This window comes from Polypterus senegalus, chromosome 1 (genome assembly GCF_016835505.1).
Source record: "Polypterus senegalus isolate Bchr_013 chromosome 1, ASM1683550v1, whole genome shotgun sequence".
Lineage (NCBI taxonomy): Eukaryota > Metazoa > Chordata > Cladistia > Polypteriformes > Polypteridae > Polypterus > Polypterus senegalus.
The window spans coordinates 328729501-328754582 of record NC_053154.1 but is presented as its reverse complement, the minus strand read 5'-3'; the positions used below and the strand labels follow the sequence as shown (position 1 = coordinate 328754582).

The window sequence follows — 25082 nt, the reverse complement described above, 5'->3', positions numbered from 1 at the left end:
ATAAAATATCTCCACTTTACCAACAATGAAGACTTTGATGAGAATACCCATCCAGCACCCAAAATGAAGAAAATTTGGGAGAAATACCAGGTGATTGTAGTAATATTTCAGAGCTTTTTACATTCTGAACCGTGATGTCAGCATCGATGAAAGTCTCATGGTTTATAAGGGCAGACTGATATGGATATAGTACATCGCATCAAAAGAGCAAGATTCGGCATAAAGCTTTATGAGCTTTGTGAATCTAAAATGAGATACATTTGGAATTTGGTTCTGTACATAGGGAAAAGGACAATGTTTAATCCGAAATACAATCAGTACAGTGCTGCTATGTCATAGCTGCCACTTTGGTAGATGCTCTGCTGGATCAAGGTTACTGTGTAACCATGGACAATTTTTATACTTCACCAGAGCTATCTGACATACAGTGGGTACGGAAAGTATTCAGACCCCCTTCAATTTTTCACTCTTTGTTATATTGCAGCCATTTGCTAAAATCATTTAAATTTTTTTCCTCCTTAATGTACACACAGCACCCCATATTGACAGACAAAAAAAATAATTTTTGAAATTGTTGCAGATTTATTAAAAAAGAAAAACTGAAATATCACATGGTCCTAAGTATTCAGACCCTTTGCTCAGTATTTAGTAGAAGCACCCTTTTGAGCTAATACAGCCATGCGTCTTCTTGGGAAAGATGCAACAAGTTTTTCACACCTGGATTTGGGGACATTTTCTTGTTAGAAGTTAAACCTTCGGCCCAGTCTGAGGTCCTTAGCACTCTGGAGAAGGTTTTTGTCCAGGATATCCCTGTACTTGGCCGCATTCATCTTTCCCGCGATTGCAACCAGTCGTCCTGTCCCTGCAGCTGAAAAACACCCCCACAGCATGATGCTGCCACCGCCATGCTTCACTGTGGGGACTGTATTGGACAAGTGATGAGCAGTGCCTGGTTGTTGTCTCCACACATACCGCTTAGAATTCAGGTCAAAAAGTTCTATCTTGGAGTTTGCTAAAAGACACCTGAAGGACTCTGAGATGGTGAGAAATAAGATTCTCTGGTCTGATGAGACCAAGATAGAACTTTTTGGCCTTAATTCTAAGCGGTAGACACAACTGTCATGGCATGCTTGAAGACTTTGGCAGAGCTAAATCACAGCAAGGTGCACTTGTAGCTTAGCAAAAGCTGAAATGGAAAGAGGAGGAAGATGTTTGTCTTCTTAGCACTGTACATAATGCAGCTATAGTCACTGTACAGGCAAAAGGCAACAAGCAGGTTAAGAAGCCATTTGTGCTGTGGTCGACTACAATAGCACGATGGGCAGCGTAAATTACGTGGGTCAATCTTTTCTATCCCGTCATGCGGAGGCAACAAAATATATACTATAAAAAGATATTTCATCATCTGGTGGAACAGTGCATTTGGAATGCATTCGTGTTATACAACTAAAAAGCTGGCAAAACTATATCTCATGCAAACTTTACATGCCTGCTTGTAGAGCAAGTCATTGTCGTACATCCACTGTCAACACTACTGCTAAAGAGACACAGTCAAGCCATCACATCACGGATCAATCCAGAGAGTCGTATTGGTAGACATTTTATTAATTAATACCTCCAACAGAAAAAAAAAACAGAATCTGACTTGTACCTGAGCAATGTGCTGTTCAAAAACTGACAAATCTGGAAAGAAAATCAAAAAGAAACACGCTATTATTGTCCCGACTGTGATGTTAGATTGTGTCTTTCACTGTGTCACTTTAAGATTTACCACACAGAGGACTCATTTTGAGATTATATACTGTTTTGGCATCATTAACAATATTATTATTACTATTATTATTATTCTTGCTATTAGTGTTAATTTCATATTATTATTTTTATTCATCATTACAGTTATTGTTTGTATCATTGTTATACTTTTAAGATTTAGTAAACATGTAATTTTTCATGCCAAAAAATGCCATGCATTTTACAAGTTTTATTGGAATAAAATACAACGCTGAGGAGGTTAATGCTTGAGTAGAGAGAAAAGCATCATATAAATGTAAAGAATTATTATTATTATTATTAATGTCAATAGGCATATGACCCCTTCAAGTCTCCTGAGGTTCATTTTAGGGTAGATTAACTTCCTCCCTATTGGCTGTCTCACTGATGTTTGTGTTCTGGTTACTTAGAGAATCCTTCTTATCATATCACAATGGCAATGTAAATTTTAATGTTTAGTCATTTGTTTCTGTTTTTAGGTTTTATTTAGATTTTGTTATTGCTCAGGCGGACCTCGGTGATGTCATTAAGTATCGCCATTTTGAAACAGTCTACGGTGACACTATGCATCACAAAATGAGCTTGACACATACATGTGATGTTGTGCTTTTTCTATGTGCTCAGAAAGTGTCTAGAGTTGGTTTCTTATAAATGAAAAATGCTTTCTTCTGGGTTTTGGTTTTGAAGACCATACAGTACTTGTCACCATTTGGTTGAATGTTTCTTCAGTGGCTGTTGCCATTTTCTGACCTGCTTTAACATGTGATGCCAGGTATGCCCACTGCTTGCACCATGGATGGTTCGACAGTGACACAATATGTTACAAAAATGCAATGATGACACACAATCAAAAAGTCATGCCCAGACTTTGCATTAAAACAAGGAAGGGACTCTTATTAAACAAAAGAAATATTTACAGGGTTGAGACCTTAATGGAGGCCTAAATCTTTGTGAAATGATCTTTAGTGTGTATCCTGACTGCTATTCTGATTTTCTCCTTACAAATGACTACAGTTTCACTGTTGCCATTATCTCTTCCAAGTCTGTTTGGACATGTACTGTAAGTCCTTATTCCAAACAGACAATACAGTATTACTCTGTTTATTGTTTAGAGATTTCAGCTATTGACAAACAAAGTCACTGCCTTCCTTCTGTCTTGGCGCTCTGAAATGTATCACTGCTGCTCTTATAAAATAAAAACAGCTATTGTATTTGGAAAAACAACCAATACATATTTCTTCAAAGAGTATAAAAATGTCAGCATTACAGCAGTACAAAAACAAATATTCAATATGAGGAGATTAAACTTCATATTTATTATTATGGGAAAATGTGCTGCAGCAACCATAGGCAGCCTGATTGATTAACTGTCTATTTTAGAAGACTTTTTCTGTCATTTTCAAGTTACTAGAGAATTTCAGTAACATTATTATACTATCCATTAACCTGTGGAGGCACAGAGTGAAATGAAGGATCTGTCACTGAACATTCACAGTCAGTGAGAAAAAGAAAAAAAACAAAAAAAAGAAATCTCTAGATGTTTCTCAAATGCTGTGAAATTGTTTAGATCTATGTAAGCCGTGACTGGGCTGAACATGAAGTCCAGTGCTAAACAGAGGCGTCATCGTAATTGTGGTCTTTATGCCTTTTTTAGCCTGCTCTGCTCACACATTAGGTGACCACTGCTGCCAGCTCACATCTCTGTGAAGGTGAGTCACTGCATTCAGACTCTCTTGTATATCAGTAAGGCTGAGTAATCTGCCTGGACTGTTTTTTTTTTTTTGTTTTTTTATTACTCATTCAACACAAATATGCGAATGATGCAGTAGTTAATCCTTTTTGAGTCTGTCAGTGTCCGCATTATCTTACTGTGTAGTTACTTCATCTGAGATGCTCAAACTCTTTAACAGGCAGCAGGGTGCTGGTTGTGCCAATTATCATGTTATGTGGCCAAATGCCATGTGATCTCACAGTTTAGAAAGTGCCGTTAACTTAGCCTGGCCCTGTTGGTGTCCTGGTGGTTGGTGTTGCTTGTATTAACTCAGATTACATATTTTAATAAGATATCCAGAAATTTTATGTCTCCAATTAATTACAGCCTACACTAAAGTTGAGCTAGTTTTAGAGCGTGAGAGTACATGTTGTTCTAGTACAAGTAGTGCAATTGCAATTTGTGTGGAAATTCTTTGCCACAAAGTTCACTATGAAAGTTGCTATATAAAATTGAAGGTAACAAACTGAATTTTAAAAACTGTTAAATAGTTGGAGGTGAACAATACAATGCAGTGATTATTCTTTTTAACAATAACAGGTGACAAATCAGTGAAACAACCAGAATAAATAAATGACACATCACAAAAGTAAACATTAGGGTATAAAATTAAATAGAGAACAAACAATACAACAAAATAAAGCATTTAACAGACATTCTGAGCTTCCCTAAACAACAATGTTAGGAGTCTGCTTATTGTGGAACATAGGTGGTGTCACGTGCCGCAAACCCTGGACACAAATGACACAAACACAATCATGGGTTCAAATATAATGATTTTATTCTATCCAGTTCCTTTACAGGCCCTTCTACAGTAGAATCTTCCACATAACACAGTATACCATAACAATAAAGAATGTCCTCCTTCTTTGTCCTACTCCTCATCCTCCAAGCAAGTGTTGTCAACTGCCTCCCGACACCAACTCCCACAAGCCAGACCCTGGAAGTACTTTCGGTGTTTGGGCAAAGTCCTGAGAGGGTACTTCAGGGTCAGGTGATATTGTCATAAAGTAGGGGTGGTCTATCCTTGCTGCTCCCCCTGGTGGCATCCACAACAACCAGCAGGGCTGTTCCACGGGACTACAATTCACAGCCTGTCCTATGGTTCCCCTAATCCTTGAAATTATTCTGGCCTCCCTTCCAGGTAAAGGATCAATTTCCAACCTGGTCGGGACACCAGTCCATCATTGTTCTTCACCCCATCCTCCCTCCTTGGCAAGGGGCCATCTTTCTTTCTATACAGGATTCCAGACAATCCTATTATGACACTTATACTATATATATTATATGCTAGCAAAATACCCGCGCTTCACAGCGGAGAAGTAGTGTGTTAATGAAGTAAAGAAAAAGAAAAGGAAACATTTTGAAAATAACGTAACATGATTGTCAAAGTAATTGTTTTGTGTATTTGGCCGCAGCGTCACAAAGTTGTTTTTGTCTAGCTGCATCAGAAAATGTACCACGACGTCTGACACGCCTCCTTTTTAGTGTTTTCTCACAGCTTGGAATGCTGCTGTTATAATCGGTTTGAGTCTACATATATATATATATATATATATATATATATACTGTATATATATATATATATATATATACTGTATATATTGTGGTAACGCGCTCTCGCTCCCTTGAACCCCTGTCCACGTCTCCAGACACCAGGTAAAAGTCCTCAAGTTGACTTTATTTTTATGCCACCGTGCACAAAGCACACTCTCCACCACAATACTCATAAACAATCACAATAATAACTACAAATACAATCCTCCAGCTCCCAGACGCATTGCCGCCCTTCCACCCAGCTCAGCTCGCCGTCTGGGAGCTCCCACAGTCCTTTTATATTCCCTGACCCGGAAGTGTTCCCTATCCCCAGTCCATGTGATTCTCAATCACTTCCGGGTCAGGTAAAGTTCTTTCTTCAACCCGAAGTCCGTCGCTCTTCCTATGACGAACCTCCGGGTCACAGGGCACGAAGAAGCCCTAGGTCCTCCCTGCAGCTCCCTCATGTGACCCCCATGGCATCCAGCAGGGCTGTGCATAAAAACATTGTCCATGATGCCCTGCTGGTCTTCTGGGGACCTCCATGCTGCAAGGAGGGCTCCACCTGGTGGCTTGGGGGTATTGGCCAGGATAAATGGCCAGCCATCCTTCACAATATATATATATATACATACATACATATATACATATATATATACACATACATATCTTCATATATATACACATATATATATATATACATACCTATCAACATCATATATACAGACACATACATATATACATACACACACACAGATTATATATGTGTGTGTGTGTATATGTATGTATGTGTGTGTATATATAATGTAGATAGGTGTGTGTATATATATATATATATATACAGTATCTATACTAATAAAAGGCAAAGCCCTCACTCACTCACTCACTCACTCACTCACTCATCACTAAGTCTCCAACTTCCTGTGTAGGTAGAAGGCTGAAATTTGGCAGGCTCATTCCTTACAGCTTACTTACAAAAGTTGGGCAGGTTTCATTTCGAAATTCTACGCCTAATGGTCATAACTGGAAGGTATTTTTCTCCATTAACTGTAATGGAGTTGAGCTGGAATGACGTGGGGGGGCGGAGTTTTGTGTGACATCATCACGCCTCACACGTAATCACGTGAACTGACTGTCAACGCAGTGCGTAGAAAACCATGAAGACCTCCAAAAAGCGCTTAAGAAAACATGCATTATATAATTGAGAAGGCAGCGAAACAATAAGAAGTGAGCGAGTGACATATACTACCATATTCATGAGTGCTGCTACCTCGGAAAGAAAGCAAGGTGTAAACCTAAACTTTAAACTAAGTTCATAGACAGGCTACCGCTGGCGTTTCACATACCCACAGGTAATGCGGGATACAAGTTTAATGAGAGGACGCAGGATATAAACGAGAGTTTTGATCACTTTGTAACTAAGTTAAAATTGTAGGTGAAGGGGCGTGCTTATGCAAATTCCGACAGACTGTGTTTGTGGGGGATTGACAGTTAAGGCGGGTGGGGGAGTCACGTCATCATCTCCCCTCCCACCTCATTTTGCTCTGAGCTGAGCTCAGTTAACGCTGTCTTCCGAAGCAACTTCGTCAGACTGCCACCAAATACTCACAGAAAAATCCACAAGTTAATACACACGCTGTCTCTATAGGGTTTCTCCACACTGAATCCTCCAGACACTACTTACAAAAGGTCACATTGACAATCGTGTTACGTTATTTTTAAAATCTTTCCTTTTCTTAGCACAAGCACAGCCGAGAAGCTTCGATGCATGTGCTCCATAACGCGTTAAAAAATAATGCATTTAATCACACTTTGCATTACAAGCAAAGGGGAGCTTTTGTCAATGCATGATTTCCTGGTACACGGATTACATTGATCAGCGCATCACGATTCATTTTATCCTCGCACCACCTTAGTTTGAGAAGAAGTATGAAAAATATGAGGTTAACACAGAAAAACAGATCACCAATTCAAGCTTTATGAATAATCGATTCGCCATCAATAATTGTTTTGGTAAAGCCATCCTCCTTCCATTTTATAATTTTTCCGCCACTAGCCATGATTAAATGAACGGTAAAAAAGTAAGAGCAAAGCAAGGGTGACTTATTTAGGCAGGCATATATATGACAGCAACACTCATGACAATGTCAATCACATGACATACATATATATAATATATATATACATATATATAGTCGCGGTGGGTCTTGTGTAGACTGGTGAGACGTCCCTGCCATTAATCGGCTGTGATGGCACTGTTGGTCCTCCACTCCTGTGCGTGTCTTCATAATCCGAGCTGACAACCTCATAATCATATACGTGCAAAAGAAAGTGTGAATCGCCTTAATATTATTTTGCCGCGGTGTAGAAAAGGGGCCCCGTGTTTGCACTTGTCTGGGCTATAGCTCAGGGGGAGGAGGAAAAAAATGAAAAGTGCTCACTTTGACTTAAGGCAGAAGCGCAGTCAGCATCTCAAAGGCCAGCACAGCTATGCACGCACGCCGGCTGCTCGAGTTTTGGCAGGAGACGCCACTTTTTGCAGACACATTCACGTGATCAAAAGTCTCCGCGCTCTTTGGAGGTCATTCATATATATATATATATATATAACTGATCACCCATTGGCCTCGCTCACTGAGTGCAAGGAAAAAAAATAAAATGTAGTCTATAAGCTATTAAACAGTAAAACATTAACGTTTTAAGAAGTAAAGATACACTGAGCACCAGTGGGGTGGTTTCGGGTAAGCTACATTTTAAAGCCGGTATAACATAACAGGTAAGTAGTACTAACAGCAGCTAAAGTGTATATGGATCATCTCTTGGTAGTTGATCCCTTTTGAAAGGTGCTACACGACGGCTGTGGTATAGAAATTACATTTTCTATGTGAACGTCCGAATTTCTGCCTGTGGTAATGTGCCTTACCGGCATTATCAACAATTAAAAGAAAATCATTTTTGTGTCCTCTGCAGTGTTAAGAGAGAAAGGTTTTGGTTGGAGATAAAAGGAAAAAAGGTGTAAAGAAAAGAAACTTGCCATTTTCTTTAATATAGTGTACAGAGAGGTCTTCGCTGATGATATGAGCGTTGCGGTGGGTCTCGTGTAGACTGGAGAGACGGCCCTGCCATTAACTGTCTGGGATGGCACTGTTGGTCCTCCACTCCTGTGCGTGTCTTCATAACCCGACCTGATGACCTCATAATCGTATACGTGTAAAAGAAAGTGCGAAGCGCCTTAATATTAGTTTGCCGCGGTCTAGAAATGGGATCCTGTGTTTACAGTTGTCTGGGCTATAGCTCATGGGAAGAGGGAAAAAAATTTAAAGTGTTTACTTTCACTTAAGGCAGAAGCGCAGTCAGCATCTCAAAGGCCGGCACAGCTATGCACGCGCGTGCGCATGCGCCAGCTGGCCGACTTTTATAGTATTTTTGCAGTGCAGGAAACGCCACTTCTTGCAAACACATTTACGTGAGCAAAACTCTCCGCGCTCTTTAGCGGTCTTGCTTTCTCTGCCTACTGCGTTCATAGTCATTTCACGTGAGCCGCTCGGAGTACATGCATCGAAGCTTCTGAGCTGTGCCTGTGCTATCTCGTGCGATCTCGCGATGTCCATGACATTATTTAATGTTAGCTAAGACCCAGCACTTAAAATTTTCTCGCTACAGCAATTTTAACTCCGTTACAAAGTGATCCAAAGTCTCATTTATACCTTGTGTCTTCTCATTAAACTTGTATCTCGCGAATAAAGTATTCGGCGTTTTTCTTCATCGCTCTTTGGGGGCTCTTCCTTCTTTTCTATGTATTACGGTCATAGTCAGTTCACGTGATTACGTGGGAGGCGTGATGATGTCACACGCACCTCCACCCTCCACGGCCATCGGGCTAACGTCCATTACAGTATATGGAGAAAAATAGGTTCCAGTTATGACCAATAGCGTAGAATTTCGAAATGAAACCTGCCCAACTTTTGTAAGTAAGCTGTAAGGAATGAGCCTGCCAAATTTCAGCCTTCCACCTATACGGGAAGTTGTAGAAATTAGTGATGAGTGAGTGAGTGAGTGAGTGAATGAATGAGTCAGTGAGGGCTTTGCCTTTTATTAGTATAGATGTATGATATAGGGCGGCACGGTGGCGCAGTGGTAGCGCTGCTGCTTCTCAGTTAGGAGATCCGGGTTCACTTCGCGGGTCCTCCCCGTATGGAGTTTGCATGTTCTCCCCGTGTCTGTGTGGGTTTCCTCCGGGCACACCGGTTTCCTCCCACAATCCAAAGACATGCAGGTTAGGTGGATTGGTATTTCTAAATTGGCCCTAGTGTGAGCTTGGTGTGTGGGCGTGTTTGTGTGTGTCCTGCGGTGGGTTGGTACCCTGCCCAGGATTGGTTCCTGTGTTGGCTGGGATTGGCTCCAGCAGACCCCCGTGACCCTGTGTTTGGATTCAGCAGGTTAGAAAATGGATGGATGGATGGATGTATGATACAGTACCTGCCAAAGAATTCACAAAAACTGTTTTGCCATAATTGGATCTCATTAGGTGTATACACCTTTGCTTTCCCTTACAAATCCCCAAACCTTATGATCATGAACCTCAGATGTCCACTGCACCATGGCAGGAGGTTTGCTTACTTGACAGGGTGAAGATCAGAGTATTACATTCATAGGTCTGAATCACAACTAATTATTTGGATGGTTGCCTACCACACTTGTGGTTGTTACATTACTATCGATGTGGCATTCCTACTAGCAGCACACCTAAAGTAAATAGACGCACTACACGCACTAGTATTAGCACGGTGAACGAGAGACAGAGCAAGTCTCCACCTAGGTAATGTTACATACCTTGGTAAGATGGCGAGCTTCTAGACCCCTCTTCAGGTTTGTGGTGTTCTTTCCTGTGAGCTTCATTCCACATGGCTTACACTGGGTTTTATTTTCGTCAGCGTTGTAATTAAAGATGGTCTGTATGTCTGACCGCTTTCTTCACCCGAGAATCACGCTGACCGACATAGCGGAGTGGACTAGGATTCTGGCTGACGTAATGATTTCCTGATGAGTTTTTAAAATTGCAACATTGCATTGAAGATTACTTGTTGGCTATCCACATCATGTGTAATAGAGATTTGCAAAGAGCTTAGAATTATTCACTGTCTAGTTGTCTCTTTGTAACGGTTTCGTTTTTAGTCAACAATAATTTTAAAAGTATTCGTCATAGTTTTCATCATTAATGGCGCATTTTTATTTAGTTTTGGTACCGTTTTCGTTACATAAAAAATGTCGTTGAATAGTATTTTTCGTCATAGTTTTTATCAACAAAATTCACACTGGTATGAAAGTAAGGGGTGCTCAGTCCATAGGGGTGTGCAGGGCCTAAGGCTGACCAAACTCAAGCAGGGCCCCAGTTACGTCAAACGCTGTTACAGGTATGTGTGGACTGTATAAACGTGTGTGCGAATTTAATAAAAATAATGTTAACATACACCGGATTTTCTCATTACAGTATTCAGCTAAAATTAAATATTCAGCAAGATAATATGTGGACTTTATCAAAATATAATGATATAATCTATTAAAAAGTGCAATTCATAATTCATGACAGTACCACAACAGTGTGAAATGCGATGTCATGCTGAAATTAGCAGGTCCTTCTCTAGAAAATTACTCAAATTGCAAGTATACCCTGAGTCTCGATATGCAGGATGTTATAGTCATAACTCACGTTGATGTCATGTCAGCCGGTTATCATTAGCGATACATGTTTTTGTGCATTCATATTCGGACATGTTTATGGCCTATAAATAAAATGTGAGTTTTCAGTGTTTCAACATCAACAGGAAGTGTGAAATTAATGTAGAGGTATCATCATGAAATCTCTTACCAGTTTCCAGGTTCACAGACGAAAATCCACTTTTCTTGCCTTCTGATTGAAAAAGTCAATGATGACATTTTTGTAGTCTAATCTGTATGCAGAGTCTTTTTTTTATAGATAGGAGAAGCCAACCCAGCGACTAATGGGTCATACCTATTTTAGGGAGGGATTATACTGGCGACCCTTTTCTGGCGATGAAGGTGGACTATGGAATGTTTTCAAAGACATACATGTACGGAATTTGACTTTGAAGAGGGATTTTAAAAAAGTTCCTCTTAGAAGCATCACAAATATATTTATATATTGGAGAATATAACTTGACAAATCCGCTCACAGACCTCAAAAGCAGGGCCCCCTTAGTCGCGGTTGCCCCACTTGTCACCCCCAAACACCGTTCTTGACTCAGTTTCAGTCTGCCTGCATTCAATGTCAAAAGCAGCAATGGGGAGGCCGAGATGAAGGGATTGGGAATGAAAAGAGGTGCGCCAAACAGAACGAGCGCCCTTTTACTTTAACCAGCACCGGTTGTCCAAGTGCTGGGGGCTCGGCTGCGTGTGTGCAGGACAGCGAACTTGTCGGCTGCTATGCTTGCACTTGCCAACAGCAGCAGCATCTTGCTTAGAGAACCTCATGCGGGCCTGATCTATGTCAATGATGGTAGATGTTTGGAAAATGGGAGTGAACCAATAGTACTGTAGCGACCTCCACGTCACTCAGAAACCCGGAAGGGCGAAGTAGGGCTCAGAGAACAGTTCACTGTCTGGAACAAAAAAAAATAGGAATTATAGCACCAAAAAAAAAACCATATGTCTTAAGAACTTGAACTGTTTACAATTGCCTATAACTCTCATTGTTTTGGCCCTGAGAGATGCTGTTAATCAATATCGAAAAAAACTCAGACTCCGTAAAGCAACAACACTTTCCTTCTTGAATCCTCTCCATCGAGACCACTCCCCCCACAAAAAAGACTCTGCCTCTGTTTCGGGTCCTGCTGTCTTTCAGCATCAGCCGAGGCCAAAAGTCACTTCCAAAAGGCCTTCAACCTGGCCGGGATGTTACAGTACCAGCCAAAAAGAAAGAAATCAGAAATGTAAATGTAACAAATTCATTTGTGGAAAAGTGACATCTAATGCCATATTTATTAATAATTTTATTTATTATTACTATTGTATAACAATAAAGGTACTGGTACTGTGTGCCGTTGCGTAACATCAGACAAAAAGGTACTGTGCCAAACCAAATTGTTATTCTGTACTCACAAGTGGAGTAATATATAAATGCAAAGCATACAATATGATTTACCTAGAACTTTCAAAAAGCCTTAGATATAGTTCCACATCAAATATTAATTCTGAAAGTACAGGCACCAAAGTTAATTTAAGAATCTGGATTCCATTCCCACAATCCAGTCAGAGGCAGAAATTATTTCTTCATTTTGTTATTGACTAAGCAATGTTCACATACAAACAATAATACATTTCTAAAGTTATGTGGTAGATTGCTTTTTGGTTATAGTACTGTTTTAGGTGAAATAAATAAAAATGTAACTGGCTTGGTAAATAAACACTGTCACTGGCTTCATTAAAATATGAACAGATGGATGATTGTGTAGAAAAAGAATCCTCTGCTGTGATGTGCGTGTTGAATTGCAGGAAAGATATTCTAATACAATAACCAGCAATGAGCTGTTTGCTTAATTCGTAGAGAGTTTTCTGCAGTATTAGAAAGATGTGTGTGATCTAGATTTATAAAAGCATAACCTGTCAAGTAAGTCTCATACAATTTATTCAAACATTCAAATAAAACTTCCTCTTTACCAGTATGAGTACTTATAAAGGTGTTAGAAAAAAGCTGTCTGAAAAAGAGAACAGGCAAGATGACTGTAAGCACAAATCTTCAAAGCAAAAAGAGATCAAGTATTCGACATAAGGCAGGAATCAATTGTTGATGGCATGCCAGTCCATCGCAAGGCACTCATTCACACTTCAGAGCCACCAGTTAGTCTGACAGGAACATGTTAGACAGTGGGAGGAAAGCAAGTTATGTTTTGAAATATCTCACTGTTACCAACATTGAACAAAATAATATTGGTTTATTTTTAATGGGTAAAAGCCAAAAATAGCCATGAAAAATTACAAGACAGATTGTATTTTCTAAGTCAAGTGTTTCATATTTGAGCCATTGGTTTATAAGTAAATAGGCCTACTGAAAGAGCTGAGCTGTTGTGTGCCTAACTGTGACTTCACAGGACTTACAGAGTTGCTAAACAGGCCTGGCTCCAGGAGGTCATTTAGCTGATTTAACACCCCCCATAATTATTATCATGTCAAGCCTCACCACCCACACTATTGTGTATACTGGTACTTGTGGAACTTTATCATACCATGCCCCACCTAGTATTTAAGACACCCATTTTACAATATTAGTCTGAAGCTGGGGCAGGGGCTGCATCAACATGCATCTACAAAAGAAAACAAAAAACTGGTAAAGGTTAGATTATATCTGAAAAAAAAAAAAAACAGGCAAAAAACATAACCTCTGACTGTTGAAACTGAAATAATTTTTGTCTATATTTTCCTTACTGTAGTGTCATGCACCTTTGCTTAGCTCTGCACAATTTGCAATTCTGCTTTTTTCGTCCCTAGTTTTATGGTCATTCCAGAGCTTCTGTCATACTTTAGAAATATGAGTGTAAACTAGAATACCTAAAGGATAGATAGATAGATAGATAGATAGATAGATAGATAGATAGATAGATAGGGCTCATTATAATAGATAGATAAGGCACTATTATAATAGATAGATACAGTAAAAGGCTTGGGAGCATGTGCTGATAGTACGTTGCCACATGATGACCCACCTGGATTGGGACCCAAGTTCAGCGAGTGACACTTCAGCACCAAGTTTTTTTTTTGTTTTTTTTTTTTACAGTGTTTGGAGTACTGGCCCCCAAATTTTCCCTGTAAGTTGGAGAACCTGCTTGTAGAGCTGGATGCAGATTAATGTCATATCCGTTACAAAGTAATTGCAGGTTATGGGGCTTGCTCAAGGGCCCAGTGGAGTAGAATCACTTCTGGCATTTACAGGATTTGAACCAGCAACCTTCAGATTGCTGGCACAGATCCCTAGCCTCAGGGCCACCACTCCTCCTATAGATAGATAGATAGATAGATAGATAGATAGGTAGATAGATAGATAGGTAGATAGATAGATAGATAGATAGATAGATAGATAGATAGATAGATAGATAGATAGATAGATAGATAGATAGATAGATAGATAGATAGATAGATAGATATGTTTTACAAAAGCTCAAAAGTTACACACAAGAATTATGACAAAAAATTAAACATCTGACTTGGCTACAGTAGATCACAGTGATGCAAACTTGAGGGCAATGTTTAAAGAGCCAGTTATTTGTTGAATGCTTGCATAGCACCACACTCATTTGTACCATGGTTTTGAACCATTACACAGGTGGATGTTTTTGCACACAATGTATCAAAAATTAGAGGTATCATAGGTTAATATCAGTGGTCATCACATCATTATCTACTATTATAACTCTTAAGTATTAACGTATGTGAAGCTCACTGAAATTAAAGTTGATTTTTCCTCTAATGTTCACTAATTAACAGCCTCAGCTACTAGTGTTGCCCTTTAAATGAAAAATAAATAAATCCTACTCTACGCAAATTACATAAAGAAGCAATAAGGTCAGTTTTGTTGCATTTTGGACGAATCAGAGTCTGAGACAGAGGAGGCCGATATCTCAAACCACTAGGCAAACAAAATAAAGATCTCTTGTATCATGTGTGCTAACCTGCACACCAAATAGTATGATGGAATGAGGAACACTGGGATTCAACTTCATTTTTAAATTAATTGCCATTTCTACAAGGTATTGTACTGCTATCAATACTAACAACAGACAATGAGTACAACACCATATATTAAATATAAACTCAGATAATACAGTATGTGTATATAAGAAACTGTCATGCTGGTGTCAATATCATTGGATGGTAAGCAACATTATGACTTGAAGTTAAAATAAACTGACCTTGGATCTAATGGTGTGAATGCTTCTCTCCAAACAGCATCCCCATTGTTGTTGATCAAGAGTACTCTATGATGGTGGTAACATCAGCAAATCTAATGATGGTTTTGAAGCTATGTTGACCACACAGTCACAGATGTAAAAAACGGTACAATGGGTGTGTTCCGCACAGTACCCTGTGTTGCTGCCAGTTCACATATGTTGGGGTGTGCCAGCTAATAAATACAACATTTTTTGTTGAGGAAGTCACAAGTCTGATAGTTTGCTGATCAGCTCTGATGGTACAACAGTGTTAGATGCTGAGGTGAAGTCTATAAACAGTACTGTGACATAGTTTGGTTTTCTAATTTGTGTATCCACTTCAGGGTTGGGGGACCCTGTGCCCATCTGGAGAAAGATGGGAACTGATGTTTAACACTTAGTCCATCCCAGGAGACAGTCACACACATTCACTCATACAGGTCCAATGTATGATTGCCAATTAACCTAACACACAAATCTCTGGGATGTAAGATAAAAACCAGAGTGGCGGAAGGGAAATCCATATGGACATGGAGAGGACATGCCAACAGGCGATGACTGGTCAGAGATACAACCCCTAGAATCATGAGACTGCAGTGCTATCAACTATACCCCAGTGCCACATAACTTTAGTTTTACATTAAAGTCTTGTTTAAAGTAATCTCAAATAAACCTATTATTGCATTACAGTTAGTTTTGATATGATTTCAATTAAAGTTCCAACACTAAAATTACATGGCTTTCCATTCAGGACCACTGCCTTGTGCCCAAATCAGCCAGGCTCAGCCATGGTTCACTGTCACCCTGGATTGAACTAAGCAGATGCATCAGGCAATGAAGAATGATTACTGAATTATAATATAGAATATTTATTTTACAGGTATGGAGAAAAAACTGATTACTGAATTATCATATACTGTTAAATATTTATTTTACAGGTATGGAGAGAAAGGGAAAGCTGTCAGAATTGAAGTAGTGATTTATACTGGGAAAGAAGGGAAAAGTTCTCAGGGATGCCCAATTGCAAAATGGGTAAGTGTATAAACAACTATGATTCTACAACATAAAGGTGTTTTCGAAAAGCTTCATAAGAGATGCCCATGCATTATGTTTACCTGCCAGTCTTATAGCCATCAAAGTACTTTTTGCAGAGCGCTTTGAGTAGTGAGTAAAGCGCTATATAAATGCAAAGAATTATTATTATTATTACTTTATCCATCAGATGTTAACATTTGATGAAGCTTAGTGAAAGTGTGTTTTATATCCAGAATGTATCTGTTTAATTTGTTATGTACATAGGACAGAATGGTATGGGTTATGGCGTAATGATGGCAGCTTTCTTTTTGCATGTGCCATAATTTAATATTGCACATTTTATAGGGTGTTGGGATTTCATTGTGGCACAATTTCACATGGTGCAAGGTGACAGATGTTTACAAATGAGTTAGGAATTCTGAGCAAGAAAGAAAACGAATCCTGCCCAAACTTTCATAAACACATGGCTGTCTGACTTAATTTGAAGTGATATATTTTTTCCATTCACTTCTATTTATTTACTTATTCATTTAGACAAAAAAAATTTCTCCCTGTTCCCTTTCACTGTTTTATTTGACCAAGGTATGATCTGTGAGCTTTAGTTACCCCCCAATTCACATCACTTGTATCTTGTAATCATCTTAGGTTTCACTATGACTTTTAAGCTGGCAGCTTTTAGCTGTGTCAGTTTTTTCCTGATTAATATAATTGAAAAAGCTTGTGGACTTACCTTTTATTATTCATATTAAACTACTCACAGTTGCCATCTGACTCATTTCTCTATTCAAATATACTGGGGTCATTTAGTGTGAATCACCAAGTCAGCATTCTCTCATTATTTGGCTCAAGGTAACATTTAACATTCATTTTCTGCTGCTGCCTAATTGAATTTTAGAGTCAAGGAGGCTGAAGCATTGGGTGCAAGAAGAGAAAAGAGCTCTAGATGGGGTGCCAGTCCATTTCAGGCCATACTTTTGGATGTACCCACACTGACTTGTACTGGGCCATCTCAAAAGAAACTGGAGTACCATTAGAACATGAATGCACAAGCAGGAAGATGGGATTACAAGTCCATTCTTTGAGTTGTGAACTTAAAGAAAATGCTGGAAACATCGCTTAGGGATTTAGTAGGCTCAAACAATTCCTGCAGAATTTTTAGCAACTTGTTCATGCTGCAAACTTCCTGTTCCACCTCGACCCAAAAAGTCTTCATTAGATTGAGGACTGAGGATTGTAAAGTAATTTATAGTAAATTAAAGTCACTGTCATATTCATGGAGTCATCTTAAGATTACATATTTGTTTGTAACACAATGCATCATCCATTTGAAAAAGGCTAGACTGTGGCCATAAAGTGACACACACGTGCAGCAACAGTGCTTAAGTGCGCTGTGCTATTCAAATGGCATTCATTGTTGATGTCGATTTTCTATATTTTCCTTATACTGACTTGTTTTTTTTTAATAGCAGTAATATTAATTTCTCACATCCCAAAGATGAGCATGGTAATTTTGTCAGGAAGCCAATAGCATTAGTAACTTCAAAGACGTCAGCATTCAAAAGGCTTTAACACTGTAATAGATGTATACATGTAGCAAGCACCATAAAAAGGAATCTTGTTTTACTGGAGCAGAATGTGCAAGCTAATAACAGAGCTTTGAAGAAGACGACTTTGTATCAAGTGACACAGTCAATGCTGCCTCACAAGACTCACAAGCCAGACATCCTGGGTTTGAATCCTCTGTCCTCTCATTGTCTGCATTCAGTCTGCTTGCTCTCTCCATGTCTCGGTGGGTTTTTCTCTTGATACTCCACAATTTTTCACCCAGTTCCCAGTTAAAATTTGTGATTTTAAACTGTTTGGAAAGTGTGTGTATGTGTGCGTAAGCAGACCCTGTAAATGACTGACATACCACCCAGTTGCTTGTCCCTGCCTTGTGCCAGATGTTTCCGGGATAGGTTGTGGGCCCAGAAATCACAAGCTGGATCAATGAGTTTTAACAAGTTTTGATTATTGTTTGATATTAAACAGGATCAGAGCTGTCATAGTCTGAAACAAACTACCAGGCACCTAATAGGCTATATGCACACTCTCTTCCAGATTCCGTGTCAGCCAGCTTCTTCACTTCCGGTGCTAATATCAAAACAGACTAGTTATGGCATTTTTCACCTGATTAAGATGTGCCCAGACTTATGGTAAATGACAGAAGTGGCATTATTCAAACATTGTGCCAAGCATCAGGAGCTAAAAAGGAGAAGGGCTTCAAATTATATTTATAGTATAAAAGCTACATCCACAATTACAAAGATAAGAGCTGGACGTATTAAATTTTTGTCTACTATGAAGTTACATGGAAAAAAATATGTGATTACATTAGGCTTCTTTAAAAACAATAGAATTTCAATAATTAGACATTAAACTTTATTCAGGGACAGGTGAATATGTATGTAAGCTTAATACATAATAACATGAGTTTGCTGGACATCCAACCTGTATTAAAAAGCAAATGTCTCTGTCAGAGCCAGAAAAAAGTGAATGCCAAACTGCTGCTTCATTGTAAGGGTCTCAGTTTCTTACCTCAGCTGGAGGATCTCCTTTCTGAGAGACATGAGCTAGGTCAACAACCACTGGAACTGGAAAAGAAGCACAGTCATGTTCCTTGAGGATTTTATCATCCTCCTCATCGCCTAGTGTGTCATCCTCCATCGGTTGCTTTCTCCTCTCCCAAAACCTCCGTTCTTGAAAGTGGAACAGAGAAATTGTTTCTCTCAAACAACACAGGGATCGTTCCCTTCTTCAACAGCGCCACCCTGTCTCAGACCTGGCCTGTGAAAATCCTCTTTTTTAAAATGCCAGCTACAAACTCGGGTATGGGGACTAACTGTAAAGCTCCCTCTTTCCGGATAGCGATGATCCATTTAGATCAGGATTCTGCATTGAAGGGAAATGTATGAAAACTGAGTACCTTTGTTTTACTTACTGGAAGCTGAACATAAAGATACAGAACCGTGTTCAGCTGTAGAGCTACCAGTACGCTGAAACTTAACCTTCTTTTTCTCAGACATTCTCTCCACTAAACAAAAATCACAACTGCAGTATGGACAACGGAAGTGACTGAGCTGGCTGAGACCTCACTGGAAGTACGTCAGCACGACCATGTACATATAGCCTATTGCAGCAAAATAGTTAATACCTTTAAAAGTGCTATGCTCTCAAACCAGACAAACATAAATTCTAACAAATGCATTTGCTGATGACTTGAAATGCTTCTTTTTAAAATAAAAACACTGAGACTTACTAGGCAGCACTTTAATGTGATGTATGGCATAGAAAACTAAAACTTAGAGCACATGGAACTTGGCTGTAAACTATAAGGCTTGGCTTTAATTCATACCATTGGCTCTGTATGTGACCCAGAGTAATTTAACCTGCAATTTGGAAATGTCAAAACAGTGATACCATTCGCTTTGATGTGATAATTGTACAGTAAGTATATTAAAAGGATTTAAATATTGTCAACAGGAAACACTTTTTGCATATGCCAATGTGCTCTTTAATTAAAGCTGTTTAATGTCATATTATTCCATTTAGTGCAGCCTTACACAGCTTAAACAATCTCCTGAACATCCTTATAGGGTTTGTTGGGCTACTGCAGTTTATCCAGTGGCGTAGCTAGAGTTCGTGCCGCTCAGGGCGGGGCTTCAATTTGCCGCCCTCCAACATATTTGAATATGTTAACCTATTTAATTAGAAAATTAAAATGATGTATAGAGAAAAATTAAGATACATTTTGTATAGATTTATTCATATATAGAGAGAAACAGCAATATTTTTTCACATATAATTATTTATAAGCATCAACTAGACAAGAATATAGTATAGACGCACTAATAAGCCGTGTGCAAATCATTAGTTTAATATAAATACGCGCCGAAAACCAGAACCAGTGTATTGTAAAAGTGATAGGTGAGGATGTTTTCTGTGCAGAGCAGAAACGCATTCGGATTGATAATGAAATGAAATTATAATTTGGTTGTTTATCTTCCTAGAAATTATTATCGGTGTAATGTTTATGTTTATTTTTGTTATTGCCTCATAAATTTCAACTGCTGTATCTGATGCCGTCACAGAAGGACAGTCTGAAAATTATTTTTGAAGCATTTGTGGGTAAAAATCAAAGAATTTTTGTTTTTTTATTCATGAACCCTGCTGCTTACACACGAATTGTACTGAGCCTCTTGGCCAATAATGGCGCCCACCCCTAGCTACGCCACAGAGTTTATCCCACATCATTAATGCGTGTATTTTAATTTAACTGATGGCTCATATAATGCCAGTATGAAAGTGTAAGTGTGCTTTATGATAGAACAGCATTGCATTCAGGATTGACTTTTGCCTTGCAACCTACTCAATAATGAAACATGCACATTCAGCAAGGGATGGATGAATGAGTAGATCACCTTGTTGATTAGCATCTGTAAGATGCAGTATTTCAAATATTATCATGCCTATCAGAGAATTATACAGTAATCCCTCCTCGATCGCGGGGGTTGTGTTCCAGAACCCCCCTCGATAGATGGAAATCCGCGAAGTAGAAACCATATGTTTGTATGGTTATTTTTATATATTTTAAGCCCTTATAAACTCTCCCACACTGTTAACATTATTAGAGCCCTCTAGACATGAAATAACACCTTTTAGTCAAAAGTTTAAACTATGCTCCATGAGAAGACAGAGATAACAATCCTTTCTCACAATTAAAAGTATGCAAATAGATCTTCTCTTCAAAGGAATGCGTGTCAGGAGCAGAGAATGTCAGAGAGAGAGAGAGAGAGCACAAAAGCAAACAATCAAAAAATCAATACGTCCTTTTGGGCTTTTAAGTATGCCGAAGCACCGCGATAAAGCAGCATCCTTATCCTCTAGGCAAACAGCCTCTGTGCAAACAGCCCCTCTGCTCACACCCCCTCCGTCAAGCAGAAAGAGTGAGAGAGACAGAGAAAAGCAAACAATCAAGCACCGCGCTGGAAGAATATCGCATATCATTGAGGAGTTTTAGTTAATACGTAATACATGCTCTGATTGGGTAGCTTCTAATCCATCCGCCAATAGCGTCCCTTGTATAAAATCAACTGGGCAAATAAACTGAGGAAGCATGTCCCATAAATTGAAAGACCCATTGTCCGCAGAAATCCGCGAACAAGTGAAAAATCTGTGACATATATTTAGATATGCTTACATTTAAAATCCGCGATGGAGTGAAGCCGCGAAAGTCGAAGCGCGATATAGTGAGGGATCACTGTATATAAATAGCCATGTTACCTGCCAAAAACAGGCAATAGAATTCATTTTATAATGTTTGATATGTCTTACTGTACGTGTACCATCAGTGCCTTTCCTCGGTATCCTTATTTGTCTGAACCTCTTTTGCCAGGCGCTCCCTCTGTCAGGCGCGTTCCTGTAAAGCTTTCTTTTTAGAGTTGAAGCGCCTTGCTAGCCTCCTTTACATCTTTAAAGTTGCTGTGTTTGAAAGTGGCTCTCAGCTTGCCTACTATGCTTTTACTCCTCTTCATATGTCTCTCATTTGCACTTCCTCTTTCAATCGCATCACCAAAGCCAAATTGGCCAATCAGATTGTTCGGTGGGACCAGACACACACGCACACACACACAAATCAGCATTCTATTACATAGGAGATAATACAAATTAACTAAACAATGTGCATAATATCTTTCAAGTCACACCAGATGCTAGCCTATCTTTTTCAGTTTGGACATTGATTTGATGATAGGACAACATTTTACAAATGCTGACAAAAATGTCTATTTTGAAACCAACACAAGAATTATTTAAAAGCAAAACGTTGATTTACGTTTTTCTAAGAATCAAAGATATCTTTCATTGTGTGTTGGGACTATTAAAAAAGCTTCATTTTGTGATACAAAGAAATTTTTACCCCTTTCTGTTTTTTCCCTCAGGTAATCAGACGTGGCAGCGATGAGGAAAAACTTCTGTGTCTGGTTAGGCAGAGAGCTGGTCACCACTGCCAGAATGCTGTGGTTGTCATTCTTATTCTGGCATGGGAGGGAATACCTCAAGTCGTTGCTGACACTCTTTACAAAGAGCTGACTGAGACTTTGCGGAAGTACGGCTCTCCCACAAGCAGACGGTGTGCACTAAATGAAGAGTAAGTTGCATAATTAAGCTTTTTCTAACTACTTATCTCGCAGAAATATTGCTTAGTAGTCTGTGTTTTGTGAAGGTTTTATACTGAGTGGCATGTTGACACCGTTAGTAGCTTTTGATGACAACGTAATCACCCATCTTCAGGGAACAAGGATTGAGGCTATAGTATGCAAATGGGAGCAGAAGCGTCTTACAGAATATGGCTATGAGAATCTTTTTCTGAATTGATGTACAGCAAACATGGTGTCTTAAAAGACTGGGTATTGAAGCCACTGCTATGTTTAACTTTTATAGATGATTTAGAGAAAAATGTGTCAAACACGTTAAATACATTTTCCAAAGAAACTAAATTAAGCGGATCAGCAGATACTCTAAAGTCATTTAAATATTTGCAAAGGTACCTATGCAAAATGTAAATAAGTGCTAAATAAAGTTTGATGTAAATTTCTCCACATAGAAAGTAAAACCTGTACACCTGCATACACAATTTTAGTGTAGAGTTAGAAAAAAGGACTTATTTGTCTTCTGAACTGGTCAATTTACAACTTTGATTAAAAAGTCTAACAGGCTTCTGCATTATATAGGACCCCTGCTGTGTGTCTTGCATATCAAGAAGTGTGGCATAGCATAGCAGTCCTGGAAAAGTACTGAAAAACCCAAATTTAAAATGGTACGGTATTAGCATTTTGGGATTTTCGGTGCTGAAAGTAAACGCCAGTTTTCTTCTTAAAACCCTCATCTCATCCCCCCTCATGATTTGACACTTATTATTGCAGTACCTCAGTTTTGTAGACTTCATGAAACAAAACTACTCGTTCGATGTGGTCGGGCCTACACAGGGGATCCCCTCTTATTGCTTCGATGCAATCGGGACTTCATGGCTAAGGGAGGGAAGCTCTGCATAGTGCAGTGCAAACAGGGAGGTGAGCCATTGTATGGCACATCCAAGGAGGCTGGAGTAAGGTGGGAGGTTTTGGGGTTATCTGTTATTTGCTTCAGGACTGTTTTGATGCCATATGGTACTGAGGTCTGAAAGCTGGTATTAATATCAAAGTCAAAATTTTAACACAGACCTAACACTAGTCAAATTGGTTTATATTTAAGCTGTAGAACTCCCTAGGTGATTGCTATATCTGGGATATTGTCTATTGATTTGTTGTCCATATTGAAAGAATGCTACAACAGCAGTAAATTAAGCCTGGAGTAGGGGTACTAGACAGACTTTAGGCTTGTGGGGCATAATGGAAAGACTAACTGTGTTGGTTGGGTTTGCCCCAGGACATTTTCTCAGTCACTGGTCCTCAGTTATAGTGCTGTTGGTTATTTGGATCTATCAGAAGTACAGCATACTATGTAACTAACTGAATACTTTACTGTATACAATATTTGTATTTTTTATACCAGGGGCTAATATTTTTAGTTCAATTGAGCTGCTTACTGTAGAACATACTACATACAACTACATAATAGTCCTTGTTTGAAAAACAGCATTAGTTTTAGAAAAAAATCACACTTCATACTGTTCAGTCATGGCTTGGCTTCACTGGTTAATTTCTGATGTTGTTTTTTTCCTCTTTGTTTTTCGTAAATGCTAATCTGTGATTAACAGATGAACTTAATGATGACATGCAGGTGGGCAACAGTTTTGGCTTTTTCAAAAACGAAAGGCTATGCACTGATTCAAAATGTAGTGTAATCGGTTTAGCTCAAATTTATTATTACATATGGTTGACACAGTAAAATGAAGCACACACTTGACCAAGTGCATCACACCACCACTGTCTGACTACAAAAATCTCGATATGTAGGTTATGTCAAATATAACATCAAAACTAGGTAATGATAAGCAAAAAAAATTAGTTTCCTTTTGAAGATGTTATGTTTCATGTGCGAGTTTGCAATATTGAAACTTACTAAAAACAGGTATTTGGGTTTGGGAGTTTTTTGTAATTTTTGGAACGGGGGTTGTAGAAAGAAAGGAAGGAAGATTGCTCCTTATGGGTTTGGAAACACATTTAAAGGTCCAGATTAAAATAAACAGGCGAGGTGTCTTTTGTAAATGTAAGAGACATAATCCAAGATGAGACAAAAAGATAAACAATGTAATCAAGCAAGACAATGAAATTGCTATCCCAAAGTGGTTGAGGAAAAAAGTGCGCAGTTGCTACCTACCTCAGTTATGAAGGGGATAAGGAAGGCACCTGTCACATGTTATTTTAAAAATAAATTCATTAGCAAGAAGATAGGTTCACAATGAAAGAAGATCAAGAGTATTTCAGAAATAAAAGAAATATTTCTTCACACATAGATTACTTCTTTATGGCTAAAACTAGCACCTAGCATAATAAATGACATAAATGTTGATATGGCTTTTGTTGGGTCATTTTATGTTTAAAGGAAGTTTTGGACCTGCTTTTTCAGTACGTTGTTTTCAGGCTGGGGTGCCATCTTTGCAGATTTTAGATTTTTTCCCTTTGCTTTTGTGGGGTTTACATTGCCTAGCACAAGTATATCATACCAGGTTGAATGGTAGCTGTGAACTCTCCTGATGGGGATGCAGGCATGAATGAGCCCCCCGGCTGACTGGTATCTTTGCGGTCAGTTACTACCTACAACTGCTAAGAAAATGTCTTGTAATTCTGTATTGGAAAATCCATATTCAGATTGATGAATTGTTTTACAATAGCATATTCCATAATAAAGACTATTTGTTTAGAAGTGTTTTCAAGTGCTGTTTTTTGATGTTAACTATGGACACTCTTAGATGCACACCAGTTCTCATTTTGGTTATTTATTCCATTCTGTCAACCTTCACCCCTCGATCATGGCAGAGAAAATTATAA

General features: G+C 38.8%; 1 protein-coding gene across 1 annotated transcript in view; it reads left to right on the top strand.

Annotated features, from left to right (window-relative positions):
- tet1 (tet methylcytosine dioxygenase 1) overlaps positions 1-25082 on the top strand; it is a 192007-nt gene that overhangs the window by 146229 nt on the left and 20696 nt on the right. The window contains exons 7-8 of the mRNA XM_039737872.1: positions 15957-16050; positions 22032-22240. Of these exons, the coding sequence (XP_039593806.1) occupies positions 15957-16050; positions 22032-22240 (303 nt within the window). The remainder of the gene's footprint in view (positions 1-15956; positions 16051-22031; positions 22241-25082) is intronic.